This window comes from Pocillopora damicornis, chromosome 10 (assembly GCF_964200805.1).
Source record: "Pocillopora damicornis chromosome 10, jaPocDami1.2, whole genome shotgun sequence".
In the NCBI taxonomy this organism is placed as follows: Eukaryota; Metazoa; Cnidaria; class Anthozoa; order Scleractinia; family Pocilloporidae; genus Pocillopora; species Pocillopora damicornis.
The window spans coordinates 209,127-232,165 of record NC_142679.1 but is presented as its reverse complement, the minus strand read 5'-3'; the positions used below and the strand labels follow the sequence as shown (position 1 = coordinate 232,165).

The 23,039-nt window shown below is 37.3% G+C and overlaps 2 protein-coding genes across 3 annotated transcripts; both read left to right on the top strand.

Annotated features, from left to right (window-relative positions):
* Positions 1 to 26: 26 nt before the first annotated feature.
* LOC113674954 (putative ammonium transporter 1) lies at positions 27 to 13,933 on the top strand. Of its 2 annotated transcripts, none has more exons than XM_027191448.2 (10): positions 27 to 273; positions 9,446 to 9,535; positions 9,839 to 10,069; positions 10,163 to 10,269; positions 10,399 to 10,530; positions 10,643 to 10,772; positions 10,868 to 10,968; positions 11,533 to 11,671; positions 12,103 to 12,324; positions 12,946 to 13,933. In XM_027191448.2, the coding sequence occupies exons 2-10, from the start codon at positions 9,448 to 9,450 to the stop codon at positions 13,164 to 13,166; spliced, it is 1,371 nt and encodes a 456-aa protein (XP_027047249.2). In that variant the 5' UTR covers positions 27 to 273; positions 9,446 to 9,447; the 3' UTR covers positions 13,167 to 13,933. The 2 variants fall into 2 exon arrangements, with proteins under 2 accessions (XP_027047249.2, XP_027047248.2); XM_027191447.2 differs by lacking the exon at positions 27 to 273 and adding an exon at positions 6,146 to 6,389.
* Positions 13,934 to 16,071: 2,138 nt separating this feature from the next.
* LOC113674960 (putative ammonium transporter 1) lies at positions 16,072 to 22,691 on the top strand. The gene is made up of 11 exons (XM_089184597.1): positions 16,072 to 16,210; positions 17,976 to 18,074; positions 18,800 to 18,889; positions 19,158 to 19,388; positions 19,493 to 19,599; positions 19,747 to 19,878; positions 20,001 to 20,130; positions 20,304 to 20,404; positions 20,973 to 21,111; positions 21,479 to 21,700; positions 22,395 to 22,691. Exons 2-11 carry the CDS (start codon positions 17,981 to 17,983, stop codon positions 22,484 to 22,486), a joined length of 1,338 nt encoding a protein of 445 aa, XP_089040723.1. The 5' UTR covers positions 16,072 to 16,210; positions 17,976 to 17,980; the 3' UTR covers positions 22,487 to 22,691.
* The last annotated feature ends 348 nt before the right edge of the window (positions 22,692 to 23,039 follow it).

Sequence of the window (23,039 nt, the reverse complement as noted above, 5' to 3'; positions counted from 1 at the left end):
AGAGCGCGTGGACCCCAGACTTTGACCCTTAATGATACTGACTTCTAAGCTGTATATTTTGTCAAATGTTTCACTTGTTTTTTAGTCAAATCGTGAGAACAGCCAAGTGAAACGACTATAGAAATACAGCCCTTGAACGCATCTAGTAGGGGCTGTGAGACATGAAAGATCTCCAGAAAATGGGACGATGGTTACGCAGGGACTATCATATAGTGCGGAACATGAACTATTCTTTAATTGTGGCCAAGAGAATGTTACGACTGATGTGACGAGGTAGGTGGTATAGTGGGCTCCGTGGACATATAATTATTAAATCCGGTTTGACCGGTTTTCGACAAAAGTGATTTCTCAAAACAACACGACAGTGATATGCTGATTTCTTTGTCTCAAGTGGATCACGGGTTTCAAGAGGGTTACAAATATCGAACACCGGCTATATTGGCTCTTATTCAGCAATCTAACTATTTTAACGCATTTGTGTACAACGTGAAATAGGTCTTGCTTGTATCGATCGTTGGCGAGTGGCACGAAACATGACACTTTATACGTATTTCCCTTTTGATTCAAGTTTAGAATGCAAGTTATTTTGACAATCTCTCCATAAAAACACGGAAGTTGACATTTAGGCTCTTGAGCGTGTAACGATAAAGATACATAAGATAGCTTGGAATCCCAAAATAAAGTACAAAAAATGCAAAGCAATTCCACCCTCTATAAAACTGCTTCGTTTTTTCTGAGAAGGTCCAGTGATAGATTTGTCGAAAAGAAACGTTTATAAACTCACATGTTCCATACAATTTACGTGTAGTATTGCATAGTGAGTCGTCGTACACAATGCTGCGAATCTAACCTAGCCGCCTGGCCACTGCAATTCGATTAGATACATATTTATTCTCTATTAGCCTTTTCAGCGTCTCAATGCGTCTAATTTGGTCCCTGTTGGTGACCAAGGGCAGATAATGAAAAACCTAACTCAATTTTCCGACAAAACAACCGAAACATTGATAAATAGAAATAAAGGGATACAAACAACAACTGATAAGTAGAAAATCATCCGAGAAAAAGATACGAAACAGACGACTCTAGGACGCATCGTTTACATAATAATGGTATTTCAAATTATCATCATAATAACGTGCTATATTGATTTATCATCTGTTGCAAGCAAAAGATAAGATCTTTTCGATAGAAGGCCCAAACCAAACGCCAGAAACAGAATCCAGAAAGGAACGGAAGCAGACATTTTGGCTCACCAACTTCTGCAAAACAACAATTCATCAATATTTGAAAGTGATGTTATAAATTCGAAAACGATGAAAAATGCCTGTTACATTCCATGAGGTTTTACGTGAGCTGAAGCTCTTACGATCTGACACATCACCTGGCCCTGACCTAATTCCAGCAAATTTTTTAAAACCTATTGCTGAATATATTGCGAGCCCTCTGACAGACATAATAAATTAAATGATAGAATTATGTGACTTTCCAGATAAATGGAAGCAAGCTTGTATAGCTCTAATCCAAAGTTGGATAGTCCTCAAGATAACAATGATTTTCGACCAATTTCTGTATTGCCTGTTTTGTCTAAAATCTACGAGAGGCTTATTCACAACCAAGTTGATGAGTTTTTGGAAAATCACCATCTCCTTGAAGATAACATTTCTGAATTTAGGAAAAGCCACTCTACAACATCTGTTCTATTAAGTATACAAGATGACATATTGAAAGCGATGAACCGGAGCGAATGCACTCTGCTCGTCTTAGCTGACTTCTCGAAGGGTTTTGACACTGTAAAGTAAAGGTCTGTCCTTGAGAAAATGAATGCTCTTGGATTCTCAAGGTCATACCTTAAATGCACTGTCAAATACTTTTGTGGATGAGAGCAGTTTGTTCAAATTGACGACCGTATTTCAAAATCTGTTAGCATTAGCTTAGTCCCACAAGGCTCGATCATGGGTCCTCTCATTTTTAACATATATATTGCTGATCTGCATGGGAAACTTGATTGTGCCTGCCATCAAAATGCTGATGCATTTATCAAGCATCGAAGCCTGGTGAATTTACATCTTGCATTACCTTAGTGTAACGTAATGTGGATAAAATGCAATGCTAGGCGAACGAAGCTAATTTGGTCCTAAATCCTAGCAAAGCGAAGTACTAGTTATTATCCTCCAGTAAACTTTCTTCTGATCACGAACTTAACAACACTGACATTGACCTGAGAGTTGGAACTACATCTTCAGAGCGTGTATCTTCGGCAAAACTTTTAGGTACCTACATTGACCACCACCTTAAATGGGAATAAAATGTTAAGCAAGTCTCAGCCTCTTACTATTGCACTCTTGGAATCTTAAAGAAATTTTCTTTCATTTTATGATCATAAGCAGTTAGTTCAGGCCTTAGTACTTTCCAAGTTGTATTATAATTGTGTTTTTTATCATTACATACCACATTACTTTATTAAACGCCTACAAAGAATTCAAACAGCATGTGCGAGATTTGTTGTAGGTAAATTTGTTGAAAGAGAGGATATCATAAAGCTAAATTGTTACCCGTTAAAGAAAATATTGAATGGTAGTTGTTAAAGTCATTTCATAAGGCGATTGGCGATGAATGAATGGCCAAGTAACTTGCGACTGAAGCAATTTGAGCACAATCGAACTCTGAGGTCCAGTGCAGCTATCAGTGCAGCTTGAAATCCCACTGGTATCACACATTTATCAAGATCAAGCTGCAGGTATTTTACCTGAATGTTCTCTAAAATGACTTTTTAGCATTTGATGAAAAAGGTCAAAGATAACCTTTCAGCTCGATGTAGTTTTTACTGTACATTTAGCAGATGAATTTTTAAGCAGATGTATTTTGCAAATGAAGAGCCACCTTGTAGAAATGTTGAATAAAGCCATTACTATTATTATTATTATTATTGTTATTATCATTATAGTTATTATTATTATTATTAAGCGAGAAGCTCACACACTTCACATGAAAAAAACGCCGAATAAGGAGCATTGACACCATTCATGTCATTTTGTGCTGTTTCAGGGATAATGACACTCAGAGGCTATGTATTTGAACAAAAATGTAATTGCCAATTTACAATAGTAAATTACTGTATTATTGCTATGTGGCCATGCAGAATATTGTTATACAATGATATTTATTTTTATATCGCACATTTAAATTTACGGAAATAGTCAAAAGGTCCAAATAGAAGCTGATATGTAACGAATTTAAGAAAATTAACGACACTTTTAGAATTCAAAAACATGTTTCGACAGTTCTTCTGTCATCTTCAGTTCTGGATGATACAAAGTACAAAGTTGAATTTACAGTGTGTAACAAAATGCTGATTGGACAAAACAAACAATAATAACACAACAATGTATGCATTTACAAGGAAAATTGTAAATTAACATGATAAAGTTGATGAAAAAGAGTAGGTTTCTCCCACTGAATGTGAATAGCTTCTTCGATTGTAAAAAGCCTTATTTTAGGAAAGTGTAGTTTTCGTACGTATGACTACATTGCAATCAAAAGCAGCCATTTTCGTATAATCAGTTGTTTTAGTATCTCTATTTTACCTTTTGTTTTGTGGAAGTGACAAATGTAGTCTGTTTTTGTTCATAGTAGTTGCACTAAGTTGATCGTAGCAATGATGGCAGTCAATGTTACATTTCTTAACTACATACAGCTTACACCTATTTTCATAGTCAGTGTTGCAGGAAGGGCTAGTTTCCTCTCTGGGGACTGTGGCCCACACTGCAGGGCCTTATCCCTATCTCTATATGAGGCATGAAATGACCTGGAGCATTGCTCAAACACCCGGATGGGATGCTTCTCCATTTTAGGCTAGTCGAGTATTTCGTTAGGTTTGACTGGAAGTTTGCAGTTACTCATGTAAACTCCTGAGTGTAAAGAAGTGGGGTATCTTACTCAGGAACACCTTGTCTCCGGCGTCGGCTAGTAAACGGGGAATCAAGTGAATAAAGCGCCTTCGAGAGCATTATAATCCAATGTTAACAAGCACAAACTTGTAGCTTTAAAGGATGGGTAGCAATCGAAAGAGTTAGGTTCTTAGATGGAATCCACATCAGCTGTTTACAGCTGTTTACATCTGCTATTTAGAGAAACTCAGCTGGAAATTTTGTTCATTAAATATTATTATTCGGCTGCCTTTGAGAAAAATGTAGCCTTGAGGAGTCATGCAGTGATCCAACCTTTGATGAAAGAAAGAATGCTTAAGAAGACCCGAAGACACAAGGCTTGCTATTAGTAATGCATTGTATGTTTCCTTAAAGTCCAGCGAACCTTTACGATGTAAACCATGCAACAAAAACTGACTTTAATAACGCTCCATTGAGCACAAACTCTGTATCATTATTCCCTCCAGGTGGCAAGTGTGTCCAAACTTGCATTACCCTGCAAGATCTTGGGAATACTTCTCAATATTAGTAAATGCAATTTACATTTGAGTTTCCTATCTTCTATTATATCATGACCAAAACATTTATTATGCCAAGTTTTCAAAGGTGCGATTTAAAATTCGCTTTCAAAATTATGTGAGTACATCAGGATCATGGTCGTTCTTAATTTTCATCAAACACAGTCGCTGGTCGCTAGTTACCAGAGATGATATTTTCGATTCCTCTGTTTCGTAACTTTGGAAGTAGTGACCAAAAAACCTCAAACGCGAGCCACAACACTTTGAGTGTAGGAAGCTCATAGTTACTTTTGGGAACAATAAAATCTTGAAGTAGGCAAATACAGTCTTAAAATCTATTGTCAGTCCATCTTATTCTACAAAGTTCTTATTTTTTTCTTCATAGTTTGAATACTAGTGATTTTATGCCTAAATTTGCATCTAAATGCAAGTGGAAAAACATTTTTCCTTTCATATCGACATGGAATCTAATGCACCTAAAATGTAATCAGGGAGCGACTTGTATGAAATGTTTCGGGGAGTAATTTCACAAAACACGAATAAATTTAAAGCTAATAGAGATTGTCAATAGCAACGAGGAAAGACGTCATTTCTTCTTTCAAATAGGATACCTGAAAGCACTGATCAATCTAAAAGATATGTACGTGTTTGAATATTTCTTTACGTCAGCTTTTGAAGACCTGCAAACGTGTCTCGTGGGCAAATGAGAGGCGCTTAGGGTTGTGCTGCTAATCGGCGGACAAGTATAAACAAAAGATGCTACGCCATCGAGCGGATACGACCAGATTTTTAAGATAATAAAGTTAGCCACCTTTCGAACAAGAAAATGAATCGTTTAACTGAAGATCTGTTATATTGGCTTCGACCAGCAACAGATTGTAAAACGGAGACAATTACGACAAATTCTGTTGACGTAACGTGAAACTTGAGAGATGGCAATATTACGCGCTATTCCATCAAGTACAAATTTACATACGAAAAAGAGCTACGTAACAGGCTATCGTACAACAAAGGTGATGAACGACTCAGTCGTTAGCTACTTGTAAACTATTCTGATGTCTGACAGTTCTTAACAGTCAACACAACAGCTGCTCCCTCACCAAAATCTAAAGTTGTGCTGAATAACAACTTTGTGATAAGATCACGTTTTCCGTTTCGTGTCAAGAGATTGAGTCCAATACAATGCCTCCCTTTTTTTTTTCAATTTGAAACACTGTGATTGGTTCAGATCAAAAATCAAGCGGAAAGGTATTACTGTGTTTACACAATGACGCTTATTTTATGAAACTAAAATAAAATCGTTATACCGTGAAGCCGGTTTCACCGGTTTACGATATGAACGCTAACCCCACCTAAAACAGTTCCAAATAAGTTTTCTAGGGCAAAAAGAAAAGACTTTGTCCTAGATCCTCTGTCTCATTGGCTGTCTGTTTTTGCGAATAGGATTTTCCTGACTCCTACACCGTTCGCACTTTGTAATGGTAAAAATTATTAGATCTTATTACAGACTATAATATAGTTTTTTGCGTGTTTATCAAAAGGAAGGATGACCTTAAATTCGAAAGGAAATAAATGTGACGGCGTAGAGTAGAATTGACCAACTGTTTCTATTTTCTAAGTAGTGTGTGGGAACTTTGCATTCTTGAGGTTCAAAGTCTGTATTCTGTTTTGCTCGTGCATGCCGGAGAACAAATAAATCACGTGGCCAAGCTTAGTGACAAAACACCGACAGTTACATAATTCAATACGTTTTGTTACCCCAGTCATTGCACGGCTATCAATATAGACACGCAAGTTCTGACAAAGCTCTCCATATTTTCGTGTGTTCTATCAACTCAAATTACTTCAGCAAAAGCAGAGGTCAAAATGGCGAAGACGCCAATAGAGATTTTGCAAGGCAACCTTGACCAATTTTTTTTGATCATCATGGGCTGCCTTATTTTTTGTGAGTATGATTTTCTTCCTTTTTATTCAACATTATTCCTTCAGCCACTTTCTTAGTGCGTTCATCATTTTTATCATCGAAATGAAAAACTCTACGAAGACTTACTAAAGTAGAATTTACGTCTGTATTCTACTAGGCCTGTTAAGTAACGTCTACATAATTGAATACATCAGAGCAGAGTCGAATATGAAGCGCGCTTACGTTTTCTTGTCATAATTGTTAGAATAGATTTACCAGAACTTGCTCACATATCAACAACACGCCTCTATATTTGGCACACCGGTGGAACTTGGACCACTGAAACATGCGATGCGGAACGAAATTTGAAAAATCTCGCCGAAGAACTTCAATGACCTTGGCTTGAGTTTATACAAATATGAGAAAAATCTCCAAGTAAACTTGACGTAACCTATCGTCGATATGAAACTGAGTCAAAACTATCAAAGAGAAATTTGAAAGAGTTTATAACCAATTGCAACTTAAATTCAGTGGACATTGTCTACAAAGTAAGAAACTTGCCGGCATTTTCAGGAAAACAGAAAAAAAAACTTGTCGTAAGCTTTAAATAAGTGATAAACGCTCAAACCTTATCTGAGGTTATGTCCAAAAATTTGAAAGTGCAGCTAGTAAACCTGCAGGTCTAGCGTTACCACAACAAATCCGAGAGAAGCTTGTCAATGAATACATCAAATTAAACCACAATTTAGTATCTCTTAGCTTCTTTTACATGCTTTTAAACCGCTATGATCTGTTCAGTTGGGCGTGAATAACATTTCGCTTGGATCATTTTCAGCACAGATTGGTTTCAATAGGTCTGGTTACTATGAGTCTCTCTCTTTCTCTGTTCCTTTCACTGTAATCAACCAGCTCAAAGATTCTCTAGAACTGATAAACACAAAAGCGACTCATATCTTAGTTTTGCCGCAGTCGGCGAACCAACAAAAGAATGTCACTGCTAATTTTGTTCTCGTCTTTTTTTCGAAAGGGTGTTGTAGCTCGAGCGATTTCGTGACATAAGTAATATTTGAAAAAAATTGAATATGAGAGTGGTAGTACGGCAGACAAGGAGAAACCTTCTCATGGTATATATGGGTTCTTCCAACTTCGTTCACCAAAAAAAGATGAATGCGAAGGAAGCTGAAGTGTCTCTTTGGAGTTGACCTTTTGCATCACCACAACGGTGATTAAGAGGGTGCTGAGAATCTTGGTTGCAAAACTCCTTCTAGCACTATAAAATTGACATGTTCATGAAATTACAAAGCGGAAATAAAATTGGATATTTTTTTCCTTAACTCCTGCAAGTATATTACGCGTCTGACGACTGAATAACTAAAATAGGAACGCTTTTAGAACACGATGACGGTGCCAAAATGAAACAGTTTTGGAAATATTTGGAAGATCTTTGATGCTCTAGGCAATACTCAGGCTTTTAATGCAAGACAACTCGGCAACACCACATTTATCTAAGAAAAATTTTGTGAACTAAACAAAGTTTACGACGAAATAAAATCAGGCCAATATTTAGATTTAAGAGTGAGAAAGAGGGGTTTTATGTCATGTTGGCTGCCATCATGATGCTCTCACATACGTTCTCGCTCTTAAAAGGTGGAATGGAGCAAGCTCTAAGTTCTTCATTTTTTGTTTTTTTTTGGGGGGGAGGGAGAATGTAAAACAAAAACGCAAAACAAAAAACCAGGGAAGATCTGTTTTCATCAAAACGATATCAAAGAAATGTGAAGATGATCAAATCAGGTGTTTATGAAGGCTATTTTTCACTCTCTTATACGATGTCAAGAATTCAGCGATACTTAACACCACCCAGTATCAGCATAAGCGACTAACATTTTCAACGAAAACTCACAAATTGAGAACAGGAGACAAATAACATGATCGTAAAGAACTCGGCTTATAATTGACAAGACAAGCGCTGCAAAATTTAGGCAGCATAGGAGGCTAGAACACACAAGCTTTGTGAACAACGTCAGTCTTTTATTTTGTTTATCGATGCAACTCTTTGATGATACTTCTCCGCTTAAGGTCGTTCGAAACTCAAGAGAAACTTACGCATGAAAGGATAGCATTCTCCTCTCCTGAATTGTTCTTAGTGACCTTGGCAACGTCAAAACACAAATAAATCTAGAGCCTTCCTTATTTCTGCGCCGGAAGCTGATCATAAGCTTGATAAACAATGGATATTTCAAGATATTTTTATCCGTATTAAGCATTGCCATAATGGCTTATTGCGAAGCCGACTATTATTTTGCTTATTAAAGTAAGGTGGAATTTCTGCCCCTCAAGTGTAACCATTCCGCCTACTCTAAATATATTAACAAAGAAGATTTGATTGTTTGTTTCATCATTATTGATCATGAGTCTGTTGTATTGAAGTCAGAATTTGAAGAGTTCCTTTCAAAATGTGCCTAAATTAAAACAGAACGCTTCCGATATCCAGCTATCTTTAACGCTGACATCAAACTGACACCGCAGCATTAATCATCTCTAACCCTGAAATGAAAAATGAGGGAGGCAAAAGGGAAACCTCGTTGAAAAAGTTTGATATCAATGCATTAAGTGACCATTTTACATAAAAACTCGTATTTTTCAAAAAGAGTTAAGAATATTTCCCCTGCAGAAATAAGGTGGCAAAGATAGTTCTCTCTTCATGTTATATTTTCACTGGTTTTCCCAGTATGCTGACTTAAGCATTCACTCTGCCCATAAGATCATATCATACAATACAAATAAGACCCGACACTATGGGGCTAAACTGAACAACCGAGATTGAGTGCAAGTAAAATCTTTCATTTCAAATGTAAGAACTGTCAGACATTCCAAATAGAGCAAAAATGTAGGCAAACGTTTCCTGGATTGACAAATGGTGTCCAGGTGCAGCTCCCTTGAATAGATCCCTTACAGCGCATGTGCCTAGTCGCACTCTAAAAAAGACCCAGGGAAAAGATTGTTTAATGACTAAGAAAATCAACGGAGGACAAGGGATGTATGACATCTTATCCAATCAGTGGTTGGTGGCTGATGGCTGATCTGTCTTTTTGCAGTTATGCAAACAGGATTTGCTTTTCTTGAAGCTGGCTCAGTAAGGTCGAAGAACACAACAAACATTCTGATCAAGAATTTCCTGGACGTGTGTAAGTATTTATTAAAGAGAGTAAACATTTAGAGGAAAACTAACAGCTTCAAAATTTCAAACACATTGGCATTGCTCCTTTACAAATGCGATTTGATGCAAAATTCATCCAAGTCAGTTCTTCAATTAGATCAAAAATTGATGGTCATGATGTAACTGATTTATATCTATTTTCATCCTAAATAGTTATCATTTTAGGCTGTTATGTACAGCTGTCTTTGAGCTAGAGTTTTAATAGTCCCAATAAATTTCTGAGTGTGGCAATTCCGTGTGTAAACTATGTGTCGCGTTTTACTTTTTACAGTTATTGGTGCAGTGGCCTATTGGCTGTTTGGGTACGCATTTGCGTTTGGAGTAGAAAGCAATGGCTTCATTGGACACAAGTTTTTTGCACTAGCAGATTTACCAGCTGAAAAATACTCTCATTGGTTTTTCCATTTTGTTTTCGCTGCCACGGCAGCAACAATTGTCAGTGGTGCCATGGCAGAGAGGACAGAGTTCAAGGCTTACCTGTTATACTCTGTGTTTCTCACTGGTAAGTTCCAAATCCTATTCCTTATTTTTGTCGGGTGGTACCAAGGTCTCCAGTTTTCTACAAGCCATTGATATATTTATTGTTCTCCCTCAGGCTTTGTGTACCCAATTGTCACTCACTGGGCTTGGGATGAAAATGGTTGGCTGTACAAGGGTGTGGAGTACACTAAGGACAACGTAACCATGACAGTAGCATACCAGGTGAGATTCAAATAACAGCCATCTTTATATGTCACTAAAAAGAATCTTTCCCAGGTATACTTGTACCTACCAATCAAGATAAATCAAGATCCTTAACTTCAGCTTTTTTTTGTTGTTGAATAAATCAAGGATTTTGCTGGCAGTGGGGTCGTTCATGTTCTTGGTGGTACTGTTGCCTTAGTCGGAGCAGCCATTGTTGGACCAAGGCTCGGACGATTTGTGAATGGTGTCCCTGTGCTGCTTGCAGGCCATACTGTACCGGTGAGTAAAGAACTTCTTGTGTATGCCATTTCTCGATAGGACTTTGAATTTTCAGACTATTCCATTCATAAAACCGGCCATTTAAAAATTTCAAACATGACTTTTTTTCTAGAAAGCGGCCCTTGGAGGATTTATCCTTTTTTTCGGCTTCCTGGCTTTCAATGGTGGCTCACAGGCAGCCATTGCTAGTCCAGGCGATGCAGATGCTGTAGCACTGTCCATTGTCAACACAGTTCTTGGAGGTGAGACACTGGAACTATTTGACTGGAAGCCAATTTTTTCTGTTTCCAGTCCTCCTTGACAAAAGAATCTTATGCGGTTCTCTTCTCTCATTTAGGAGCTTCAGGTGCGCTAACTGCCATGATCATCAAACGTCTGGGATTTGCAGATAAATACTGGAGTTTGCTTTTCACCATTAATGGTGGACTTACTGGAATGGTATAACACATTAGTTAAATTACGAATATGCATAGGCTCTGAATTTCAAGAGCACCTTCCACGAGCAGCTTCAAAGAGAGACTGACTTTAATTACAATTACATTCCTTTATCCTTTTAATGCGAAATTGCTATCAAATAAATCATGGAATTATTCTCTGCAACTTCAAGCACCAATTCATTATTTTTTGAGCCATAAAGATGTTTAAAAATATGGAATTCAAGCCGGTATTCTTCCCACCAATTTAAGTAGAAAAGGTTTTTGATCAGTTTTTGAGCTTTCTGTCGGCTGCAATGCATTTGAAATGCCATCTGTTAATTCACCTTCCTTTTAGTCTAAAAGGAGTTGCATTGTGTTTCAGATCACAAAACAAATGCGTCTGTAGGACAGTACATTCGATGATATTCCAAGATGAAAACAAATAGCAATCGCCTGATTTATTGGAAGTGACCACGCTCTTATAGATGGGTGGATCATGCCCATTTTGGCTGGCTTACTGTACTAATTAGATGTTTTAACTTTATCAATTCTATTACAAATGACAACCTTGGCATTTGTTTCTTAGGTGGCCTTGTGTGCAGGTTGCAATGCCGTCCATCCTTATGCTGCTTTTATCATTGGCATCATTGCTGGAATGGCCTACGTTGGATGGAGCACTCTTATGATTCGTTTAAAGATTGATGATCCACTAGATGCTGTGGCTGGTGAGTTGCTCAAGCACTGATCCACCCCATCTACTCATGTTCTGTTTTCCAGCCAACTTCTTGCGAAAAGCCTTGTTTAGCACCCACCGTTCTCCACGCGGTACTTTTCGATCAATTACATTGGTTTTAGTGCGCTGAATCGCTGACTTAAAGTGAAAGCAATGTCGGACTACTTTTGAAAAGAAATGAACTTCTCACTGGATAATTTGGTTTTATCGAGCGTTAGCCTTTCGCTCTGACGAAGGGCTAATGCTCAAAACGTCAGCTTAGAAACTCTTGGTGGTGGCCAATTTACATTATCAACCCAGTTGATAATGACCAAAGTATCTTGTTATACTCATCCACCGACGCAACATCACAGTTTCTTTGGAAAGTTACCCCCTTTATTCATAAACTTTTCAGTGGTAACCTTGTTTGATTATTCTTCACAGTTCATCTCGGTGGTGGTTTCTGGGGCGTGCTGTCTGTTCCCATCTTCAACAAAGACAGTGGAATATTTTACGATGGAAGCGGTCATTCATTCCGTTTGTTTGGCTGGAATCTGCTGGGAGTGCTTGTCATCATGGCCTGGTCGGCAGCACTGAGTTTAATCTTGTTCGTTGTGTTGCGCGTCACAAAGCAGCTTCGTGTCAGTGCGGAAATCGAGGAGAAAGGTAATAATATGGACAAGATTCATCAATTCTTTGTCACTTTCACGCTTACACTGTCTACATGTACGTACATGCTGACACTCCTCAAGGGCGCACCTCGTCGTCGTGAGACTCGGGAACCCTTCTTTTCATTAGTAGGTTTAACTTTTTAATAACTTATTTGACGTGATGTTAGCAAAAGCATCCGTAAAGGTCTGACAGACATAGGTAATACCCCTGTTACATCTACGAGGGTGATATACTGTTACCAATAAGTTATGTGTAAGTAGTTATCTAGTTACGCCCAAGTTGATTCGTCATCATCTGGTAGTTCATAAAAATTTTGTAATATTCATTTAGAATATTTTTCATTTCCATGAAACCTTGGTTGATGTGTGTGTCTGTTGAGTGTTTTCGGTATTAGTGAACTTGTAAAAAAAATTGATAACATCTAATCAAAGCAAATCTCAATTTCGCGGCAAATTATAGTTACCTCAGTGATATTTGTCAAAAGGGCTAATGTCACTGAGTGATATTGATTCGCCGGTTTTCTTTCCGCCAAGTGATTTGAGATCAGCTATAATGCGACAAATTATGTTTAAAATTTTTGAACAACTTTCAAAAACTGTGTCTTTTTTGTTCTAGGTCTTGATATTCCCAAACACGGCGAGCCTGCGTACCCACTGGCCAGTTACGGAGACGGATGGTCGGAGTCGCCATCAGCACCGAGACAGACCTTGCCGTTTAGTCATAGTAATGGCGTCACCCCTGTCCAAAGTAACTATCCTGAGAAAGGAGGTGGAATCGATAATCCAAGTCTTGAGGTTATTGAAGCTCCAAACAAGAACGAAACCACAGAGTTTTGAATATAACAGACCAGATCGAAAGAATGCTACTTGCCCACTTCATGCCAAATATGGGAAAATAAATCTTTCGTGTGGCATTCGCTAAAACACAACACTTATTATAGTTTCATATTGCTCAGTGGATGATATTAACCGCAATTATTGGCAGCAATACTCGACACAAAAAAAAACAAAATAACTTCAATTTACCTGAGAAAAATGTAGGCTTGTCCATAGGTGACCCGAAATTGCTCAGACGGTAAACATCAATAGCAACGAGGAGAGGAAAACAGCCTAGTTAAGATCTTATCTTCTATATTTATTTAGTTTTTATCGTGCATGGTGACAGACTACATATCGTACTTTGTAACCCTTGATAGTTATTAGAGCATGTGTCAATTCAAAAGTATTTTAAATTCAAGATGGGGATCAAAATAGTCATCAAACTTGTTTTTCATGTGAGACTGGACTCCATCAGATTATAGCGAGTGGGGACTGAAGCCACAGTCTATCCACTAGAGTCCAATCCCCACTTACCTTCAAAGGGCCACAACATTTGTAGACACTGGTGTAGGTTATAAAAACTAATTAAGAAATCATCGCTTTTCACGCTTTAAAATGCACGGCTCACTCGCTAAGAACTGATATGTCTAGATATTATAACGTATATTGTGTTAATTAAAACATTACCTACATCATTTCCTCACAGTCATACAGCATGTAAATGTGCACAGCCAACTACATTCATGTAGTCTGGGAGTAAAGGAATAAAAAAAAAATCTTTTTTATGTTAGTGGTAACCTTGTATGTGTGACTTTACTTTCAAACCTAAATGCTTTACCTAGCCTGACTTCAGCCATGATCCTTTCTCACCACAAACACTATGAACCTATAGGCATTACTTCTACACAAAATTAATTCTAGCATTGTGTCACAGGGCTTCATATATGTGATTGGACCTATCTACCGAGATAAACCTTACCCTTAGCAAACCCTGATGGTGAGAAGGACAATAAAAATACTGAAAGGTTTGGTCTGATTCAAATTAACTTCCTGTCAAATACTTTTTTTTCCCCAAAAAAACCCCCTTTGAAATAAGGGGGGTTTTACAAGAACTTTGAAATACACAGATCAAAGTTTCCATGTCAGCCTGGCATTCCTCAGTTGTCAGGCGTTCATAAATATAAAACTCAACACAATCATTTAAATTCCATTTACAAGCGAAAGACAAATAAGAACAATTTGCAAGCCTTTTACTTAGTTCTTGAAGCATACATGGGGAAAAACTTGAACTCACACATAAACAGTCATGCCTCAGTTAGGTATTAGGCATTTTTTATTGCCTGGTTAGGCATGGATTGGAGGACATCAAATGTTTTCAGGGGGAATGTGGGAGGGTCTCAGTCTTGGCGAACTGTGTATAAGGGAAAGTTTACTGCTAATTAACTGCTGATGAGAGACAGGAAGGGAACCCCAGTCACAGCAGTCACTGTTTAATGTTAGTGGCACCTTATGGAAGATAATCTTACAGGAAAGAAAAAAACCTAGGCAATGGGACCACTTCTGAAAAGAGATCCTGAGTAACTCTAGTAGAATACAACTTCATACCCCAACTGTTTTCCCCACAACTAACTGCCTTAGACTACCCTGACAAACTTATTACTGTTCACCCTTTTCCCTGGTTCACAAACTCTGCCCACCAACAACACCTAAAAAATAAGAGACAAAAAATCACAAACCCACCATCTACTACAAGACCATAAACAATACAGACAAATGGACCAACGAAATTGTTCACAACATTTTACAGAATCACCAAACAACGTGTAAAAAATTTACAAATATCTTTTAAAACTTAATGGAACTCCACACACTACTCCTAACAAGTAAAATTCTCCACAAAAATCGTCAATTTTCAAAATCCTAACACCAGTAATGGAGTTCCATCTGAAGCAAATTTTTTACTTATTGTTGACAATTTCATATTTAAAAAATGTTTTTGTTTTTTCTCATTTTATTCTCTAAATAAAGGTTTTCTATCATGGTACCCATCTTTCAAATTCTAGTCATTTTAATGTAACAAATGCTGATTGTTCTTGGTATATCATTTTAGTAACATATCTTTTAGAATAATCGTTCAAGCCATTGGTATGAATTAAAGATTTAATGACTTTTTTTAATAAAATCTTACACTGAATTTACAATCATGAAAGACATAGCATTATCGAAAAAAACAGTTACCTACAATTAACATTTTCATATAAGATGTACATCACCCACCACGTACATCCTCATTACAATTCCATGTTGTAAATACATGCCTATACTGTAACAAATAAAGGTACTTCTAAATATAGTTCTAACGCTTCCAGCCATTTTGTAAATTTGTTAGCCTTTCCGCAGCGATAACTATCTTAATCAGTTTTCGATCCTTTCTTAATTCAACTTTCCGCATAACACTCTCCACTTGTAGCAATTAAACTTTTGTACCTAACTGGTTATGAACAACGCATCTTTCGTATATCTGTGCCAAAGATATAATCTTCGCGTTCGGAAGAAAAATTCATGTATTCGTCCTACCATTCTCTCATCGATAAATAATTTTTAAATCACAAATAAATGCGGACTCCTCAACACAATAACTATATACTTTTCGAAAGCAGAAAGAAAAATTAATATTAAATTCGATCATTTACCAATGAACCGACAAACCGTCTAGATCGTTCTTACCATTTCATCCGATGATTGCTCTTTTCGGGATATCAATGCCAACCTTCCCGCAATCATTCGCTCCCAAAACACCCTTGTTTACTCTCATTACACTATGAGAGTTAAATGGACATCTCCAACAAGAAATCGAATTATCACGACAATAAAGTAGAAATCTACAACGGGACCATGCTTCTTTTCGGGCCGAAACTCTTACGTAACGAGATCACGCAATCGTGGCGTCACCTGAGTAAAATAAAAATTGTTCTTTTTTTTTCCCTTGGCTGCCACACGCCGAGGCTCTTTCCAGAGAAAGCTCACACAAAGGATACCACAAAAATCTGTTTCCCCAAAACGTGAGTATCTTTCAGTTCTTTAATCACTATAAATTTTAGTTTGCATAGTTTTTATTTACTTATTTTAAAACTTGTTCCCAGAGTAATAGTTGGCTCTCTTGCAATTGTACTCTATTAACGTTTGGTACGAATAACAATTTTTATGCCTGAGGAAATCTTCTTTATTCCGGTACCATTCACCGCTTCTCCGTTAAAAATTTATTTTAAGCATCTTTAATCTTTACAGTCAAGTTCTCTGAATAGTATTAAAAATGTCTATTGCTTTTCTCCTTCTTTCGGACTCATCACGAGGGTGGCGGGCAAAGGTCTGGTACCGGACTAAAAACACCCCGGCACTCTAGATCCCCACGGTATCAACGAGCGCTTTCCATTCATCTAGTTTTTTTAATCACCAGTAAATTCCCACCTATAGCGTAGCTCCATTTTCTGCATGTAAACCCACATACTACCCACGTTTCCTCTAATCGCTCTGATGAAGGGCTAACGCACGTTAGCTTTCAAACACTTTACGGTGGCCAATTTACGATATCAACTCAGTTTATAACACTAAATTACCCTGTTAGAAACACCCTAGCTTAGTTGGGCTTCACCCCTGTAGATTCTCTATCACATGTGCCTCAGCATTGATGTTCCTCTCTACTTCACTGATAATAATCAAAGTTTTCTGTTCTCTCTTTTTCTTGACATTTACTGTCCTCTTCTCCAAGCCACCAAATACAATTTTAAGTCTATTGAATCAATCCAGCTTATCATTCTTTATTATTTTGAGTTTGCTGACTTTCTTAAAAAGAAAAACACACAGTTTGACAGTTTGCATAGACTATTTGCTGTACATTCCATGTAAAGACCAGGTCAGAACCAATCAGAATGCATAGAATTACCTCAGGACTAACTTGCCTTATAACATATATCTATATATTTCCCCAAATTATTCTGTCCCATCCAGTAACTTATCTCAGACACAGCAAACAATGGGATCAATAGCTAAACAGAATGGATACTAACTTCTCAACACTGAGCAACTCTGACAAACGGAGATGAACACACAAGAAAATCAATTTCATTACCAGCAATTTGAACATTAAATCAAACACTTTATTTTACTTGACATCCATCATTAAACCTAGCATTTTTGAATGAATAAGTCAGAAATACAAGAAATCTTTAATAAATTCCTCTCTATTGATCATCTCTTTTCAGAACAAACATTTAGAACATTGGTATTAATGCAATTTCAAAGCTAATAATTTTTTTTTTCATTTTGGCACTGCCTTGTGATTAACATGGCTGCCTTGCAGTTTGTAGGTCCCTCAACATTCGTGCTCAATTTAAGGACAAATAATTTTTCTTTTGTTTTATGTTTACACTTTCAACACTTCCCACTTTTCCCCATTTAACCCACTATTTTTTTAGGAGATTTGGGAGGTCTTAACCCTTCAACTCCCATGAGTGACCAGGACAGAATTTTTCCTTACAATATCAATACAATATCAACCACATAAGTAACAAGAATATGGAAAAATATCAATTTGGGGATAATTATTCGATCCAATACTAAATTCTCTGAACTAACATTATAAGAATTGTATGGTTGACAGTAAGGAGAATTACAAATTTGATCTGGGAGTTAAAGGGTTAAATAGGGATCCCATGCTTGATGCCTATAATACACCAAAGGTTGCAAGATGAATCTTCTGCGATATAAATTTTGTTAAAAAATAAATAAACCAAACACTATTATATCAGTTAAAATTACTTCCGTCAGGAGAAATGGAAGTCAAAATGGCAACAATGTCAGACCTACAGATTTTGCAAGACAACCTCGACCACTTCTTTCTGATCATTACAGGCTGCCTCATTTTTTGTGAGTATAGTTTTCCATCTCTTTTCTTTAAAGTTTGAGATATCCATGCATGAAGTGATTGTTTTACATAAAAGAATATATTTTTTAGGAAGAGTTAAAACTGTTTTCTTTGCTTAAATAAGAGAGAAAAAATGGTATGCTGACTTAGGCACCCACTCTGCCTCTGGGATCATTATATTAACAGTATACAAATGAAACCTGACACTATAATGAATACATTGAACTTAAACAAAGAAAACTGAGATTAGGGGAAAAAATAATTAACCCTTTAACTCCCTGATCAAATTTTGTAATTCTCCTCACTGTCAACCATGCAATTCTAATGTCGTATTTCAGAGAATTTAGTATTGGATCAACTAATTATCTCCAAATTGACAATTTTCTCTATTCTTGTCACTTAATTGGTTGACATTGTATTGGAGAAAGTTCTCACAGATTGCAAAAGTGACAAACTTGAAAAATGTAGGCAAACTTTTCCAGGATGGAAATGTAAGAACTGTCAGATAATCCAAATGGACTAAAAATGTAAGCAAATGTTTCCAGGATGGACAAATGGTGTCCAGGTGCAGTTCCCTTAAGTAGATCCCCTGCATTACATATGCCTAGTTGTATTTTAAAGAAACCCTATAATCAGATTGACAGAGAAAAACAACTGAGGACAAGAGATATATGACATCTTACCCATTCAGTGGTTGGTAGTTAATGGCTGATCTGTCTTTTTTCAGTTATGCAAACAGGATTTGCTTTTCTTGAAGCTGGCTCAGTAAGATCAAAGAACACAACAAACGTTCTGATGAAGAATTTCTTGGATGTTTGTAAGTAGTGATGATAGAAATAAGTCATTTACCAATATCCAAAGAGGTACAAAAGTTCAAAAAAGAAAGATGGCATCTCTCTTATGCATCAGTTCCTCAATCAGATCAAAATTTGATTTTCATGACTTGTTTGTTCTTTTATTTTCATTCCAAGAAGTCAACTTTTATACTGTACAGCCATCTTTAGGTTAGATTTTCAATAGCCAAGTGAACCTCTACACATGGCAATTCCCTGAGTAAATGATGTGTCTTGTTTTATGTCTTACAGTTATTGGTGCAGTGGCCTATTGGCTGTTTGGGTATGCATTTGCATTTGGAGCAGAAAGCAATGGCTTCATTGGACACAAGTTTTTTGCACTGGCAGATTTACCAGCTGACAAATACTCTCATTGGTTTTTCCATTTTGTTTTTGCTGCCACAGCAGCAACAATTGTCAGTGGTGCCATGGCAGAGAGGACAGAGTTTAAGGCTTACCTGTTGTACTCTGTGTTTCTCACTGGTAAGTTCCAGGCCCTACTCCTTATTTCTGATAGGTGGCACTTGCATCTCTAGTTTTCAACCTTATGGTGGCAAGCTGTTGTTATATTCATCATTCTTCCTTAGGCTTTGTATACCCAGTAGTCACTCACTGGGCTTGGGATGGAAATGGTTGGCTGTACAAGGGTGTGGATTACACTAAAGACAATGTAACCTTGTCTGTTACATTCCAGGTAAGAGAAGACATGGAAGTAGTAAGACAATTTAACAGTCACTTAGACACTAATAATGGCTGTCATTAAAGGTCACTGAAACCTGATCTTTTGCACATATATCTGTACATACCAGTCCACTACTGTGCTATTCTTTTCTAAATCAAGGATTTTGCTGGCAGTGGGGTTGTTCATGTTCTTGGTGGTACTGTTGCCCTAGTTGGAGCAACTGCTGTTGGACCAAGAATAGGAAGATTTGTGAATGGTGTCCCTGTTCTACTTCCAGGCCATACTGTACCAGTGAGTGAAAGACTTCTTAAGCTTGTCATTTTCAAGGGTGGATTTTGCATTCAAAGACTGGTCCAGTTACTGTGCAGGACTCTTAAAATCTCAACCATGCTTTTGCATTTTTTTTATTCTAGCAAGCAGCTCTTGGAGGATTCATCCTGTTTTTTGGCTTCCTGGCATTCAATGGTGGCTCACAGGCAGCCATTGCTAGTGCAGGTGATGCAGATGCTGTAGCACTGTCCGTTGTCAACACAATCCTTGGAGGTGAGACAGTAACTATTTAACTACGAGCCTTATTTTCTCTCCATTTTCAGTTCACTTGTCAACACAGTTCTTGAAGGTGAAACATAATAACTCTTTACCCAGGAGCTTAATTTTATTTCTGTTTTCATCCTCTTTGCCAAAAGAATCTAATGTGGTTCTCTTTTCTCATTTAGGAGCTGCAGGTGCCCTAACTGCCATGATCATCAAACGTCTGGGCTATGCAGCAAAGTACTGGAGCTTACTTTTCACCATTAACGGCGGACTTACTGGAATGGTGCAACACATTAGTTAGATTATAAATATGTGTAGGCTTTGAATATTAAGAGCACCTTCCACATGAAGCCCCAAAGAGAGATTGATTTTAATTACCATTACATTCCTTTATACTTTCAGTTTGAAATTGCTATGAAATAAAATAATTCTCTGCAACTTCAAGCGCCTATTCATTATTTTTTGAGCAATAAAGATGGTTAAAAATATGGAATTCAAACCAGTACTCTTTCTACCAATTTGAGTAGAGAGGGTTTTTCATCAGTTTGTGAGCTAGTTGTTGGCTGTAATTCATGTGAAATGCCATCTGTTGTTCCATCAGCTTCTTTTTAAGTCTAAAAGGAGTTGCATTGTGTTTCAGATCACAAAACAAGTACACCTGAAGGGCAGTACATACAATGAGTTTCTAGAAAGAAAAAAAATAGCAATCAATATCTGCCTGATTTATTGGAAGGGACCGTGCTCTTATAGATGGGTGGATCATGCCCATTTTGGCTGGCTTACTGTACAGATCAGATGTTTTAACCTTATCAATTCCATTACAAATGACAACCTTGGCATTTGTTTCTTAGGTGGCCTTGTGTGCAGGTTGCAATGCCGTCCATCCTTATGCTGCTTTTTTCATTGGCATCATTGCTGGAATGGCCTACGTTGGATGGAGCACTCTTCTGATTCGTTTAAAGATTGATGATCCACTGGATGCTGTGGCAGGTGAGTTGCTCAAATACTGATCCACCTTATCAACTCATGTTCCATTTTCCAGCCAACTTATTGTGAAAAGCATTGTTTGGCACTCCCTTATCTACACACCATGCTTTTCAATTGATTGCTGTAAAACCAAATCTATGCTCTTTTGGACCAATAAAACCATATCAAGGAAACTTTAAGTAAAACGTGTAAATGGTCTGATGCAAGGGCCAGTATAAGGAAAGGGATCAAAAGGGCATTGGTTTTATTGGGCTGAAGGTTTGTTGCAAGTATTGTGGATCAATCACATACAAAATCAATGTAATGCCAGATTACTCTTGGAAAGCAACTGAACTGTTCACCAGTAACATTGTTTGACTATTATGTACAGTTCACCTTGGTGGTGGTTTCTGGGGTGTGCTGTCTGTTCCCATCTTCAACACAGAATCTGGAATATTCTATGTTGGAAGCGAGCATTCATTCTGTTTGTTTGGATGGAACCTGCTGGGAGTGCTTGCCATCATGGCCTGGTCTGCAGCATTGAGTTTCCCCATGTTTTTCATGTTGCGCATCTCAAAGCAGCTTCGTGTCAGTGCAGAAATCGAGCAGAAAGGTAACAGTCTGGACCAGATACATCAATACATCAATTATTCCATGGAGTTTCATGCGTAAAATTTATATTTTCCAACATGCAGACACTTTCCAGGTGTAGAGACCTCATGCACCTCTTGGTTACCATACAAGTTGGCAACTTTTAAATTCATTAGTGGCTTTGCATTTCTAAGGTCTGACAGACATAGGTTATATACCTGTTAATGTAAGTCAATAACATTAATATGGTTTTTAATGGTCTGAGAGATACAGGTAATACACCTGTTACATCTACTGGGGTGATATGCTGATAACATTTATGCCATATTTAAAGGTCTGACAGATAAAGGTAATACCCCTGGTACATCTCCTGGGTGATATGATGATAATAATGCCCAAGTTGACTCATCATCATCTGCTAATTTATATCAATTTTTATATACTCATTTAGAATGTTTTTCCTTTCCATGAGACCCTGGTTGAAATGTGTGTCTGTTATGCTATTTGTGGACTTTTAAGGAAGAATTGAATACATTTAATCAAACCTAAGCTTGTTTTCATGACAGATTATAGCTACAGATACTTCAGTAATATAGAATTGTTGGTTATCTTTCTACCTGATGATTTGAGATCAGCTACAGTGGTACAGATCATATCTATGTTTTTTTTTTACAACATTCAATAAACCAAAACTTAAAATTTTTTGTTTGTCCTAGGTCTTGATATTCCCAAACATGGCGAGCCAGCATACCCATTGGCCAGTTATGGAGACGGTTGGTCAGAGTTGCCACATAATCCACAGTCCTAAAAGCTACACATGTTAATACTCACTTTTGCATGAAAAACTGTTTATTGCAAATTTTTGAAGATGAAAAAATGATTACACAGAGGAAAGTAATGATACTACTCAAAATGTTTATGCTGAATATGAAAAGTATCATGTAGGATCACCTTAATTCCAAATTCAAAATGCACTCAAAGAAATAAAGCTTACTGCTTTCACTGCCCTATTACGTTCTTTCTCAGACTGAAATGTTTAAGTCCTTCCTAAGCCCACTCCTTCCCTCTCCCACTGAACTTTAACTCTAAAGTATTGGTTGTATTATTGTCGTTCATTTGATTGTACTATATTGTGCTTAGCTTGATGGTCATTTCCTTCTCCTTCATTGCTTTGGATTAAAAAGAACAATACCCTCCTCCACTGGGGGAATGCAACACTATTTTAACACAGTCCATTACCTCCCCTTTCCCTCTACGTTTCTTTGGTCACAATTGAGTGGTGCTTGCATATTTTCGTAATTTTTTTAATCTTACTACAAAGGAGAATATTCTCCCAGTTGTATAAGCACATCGATAACTTG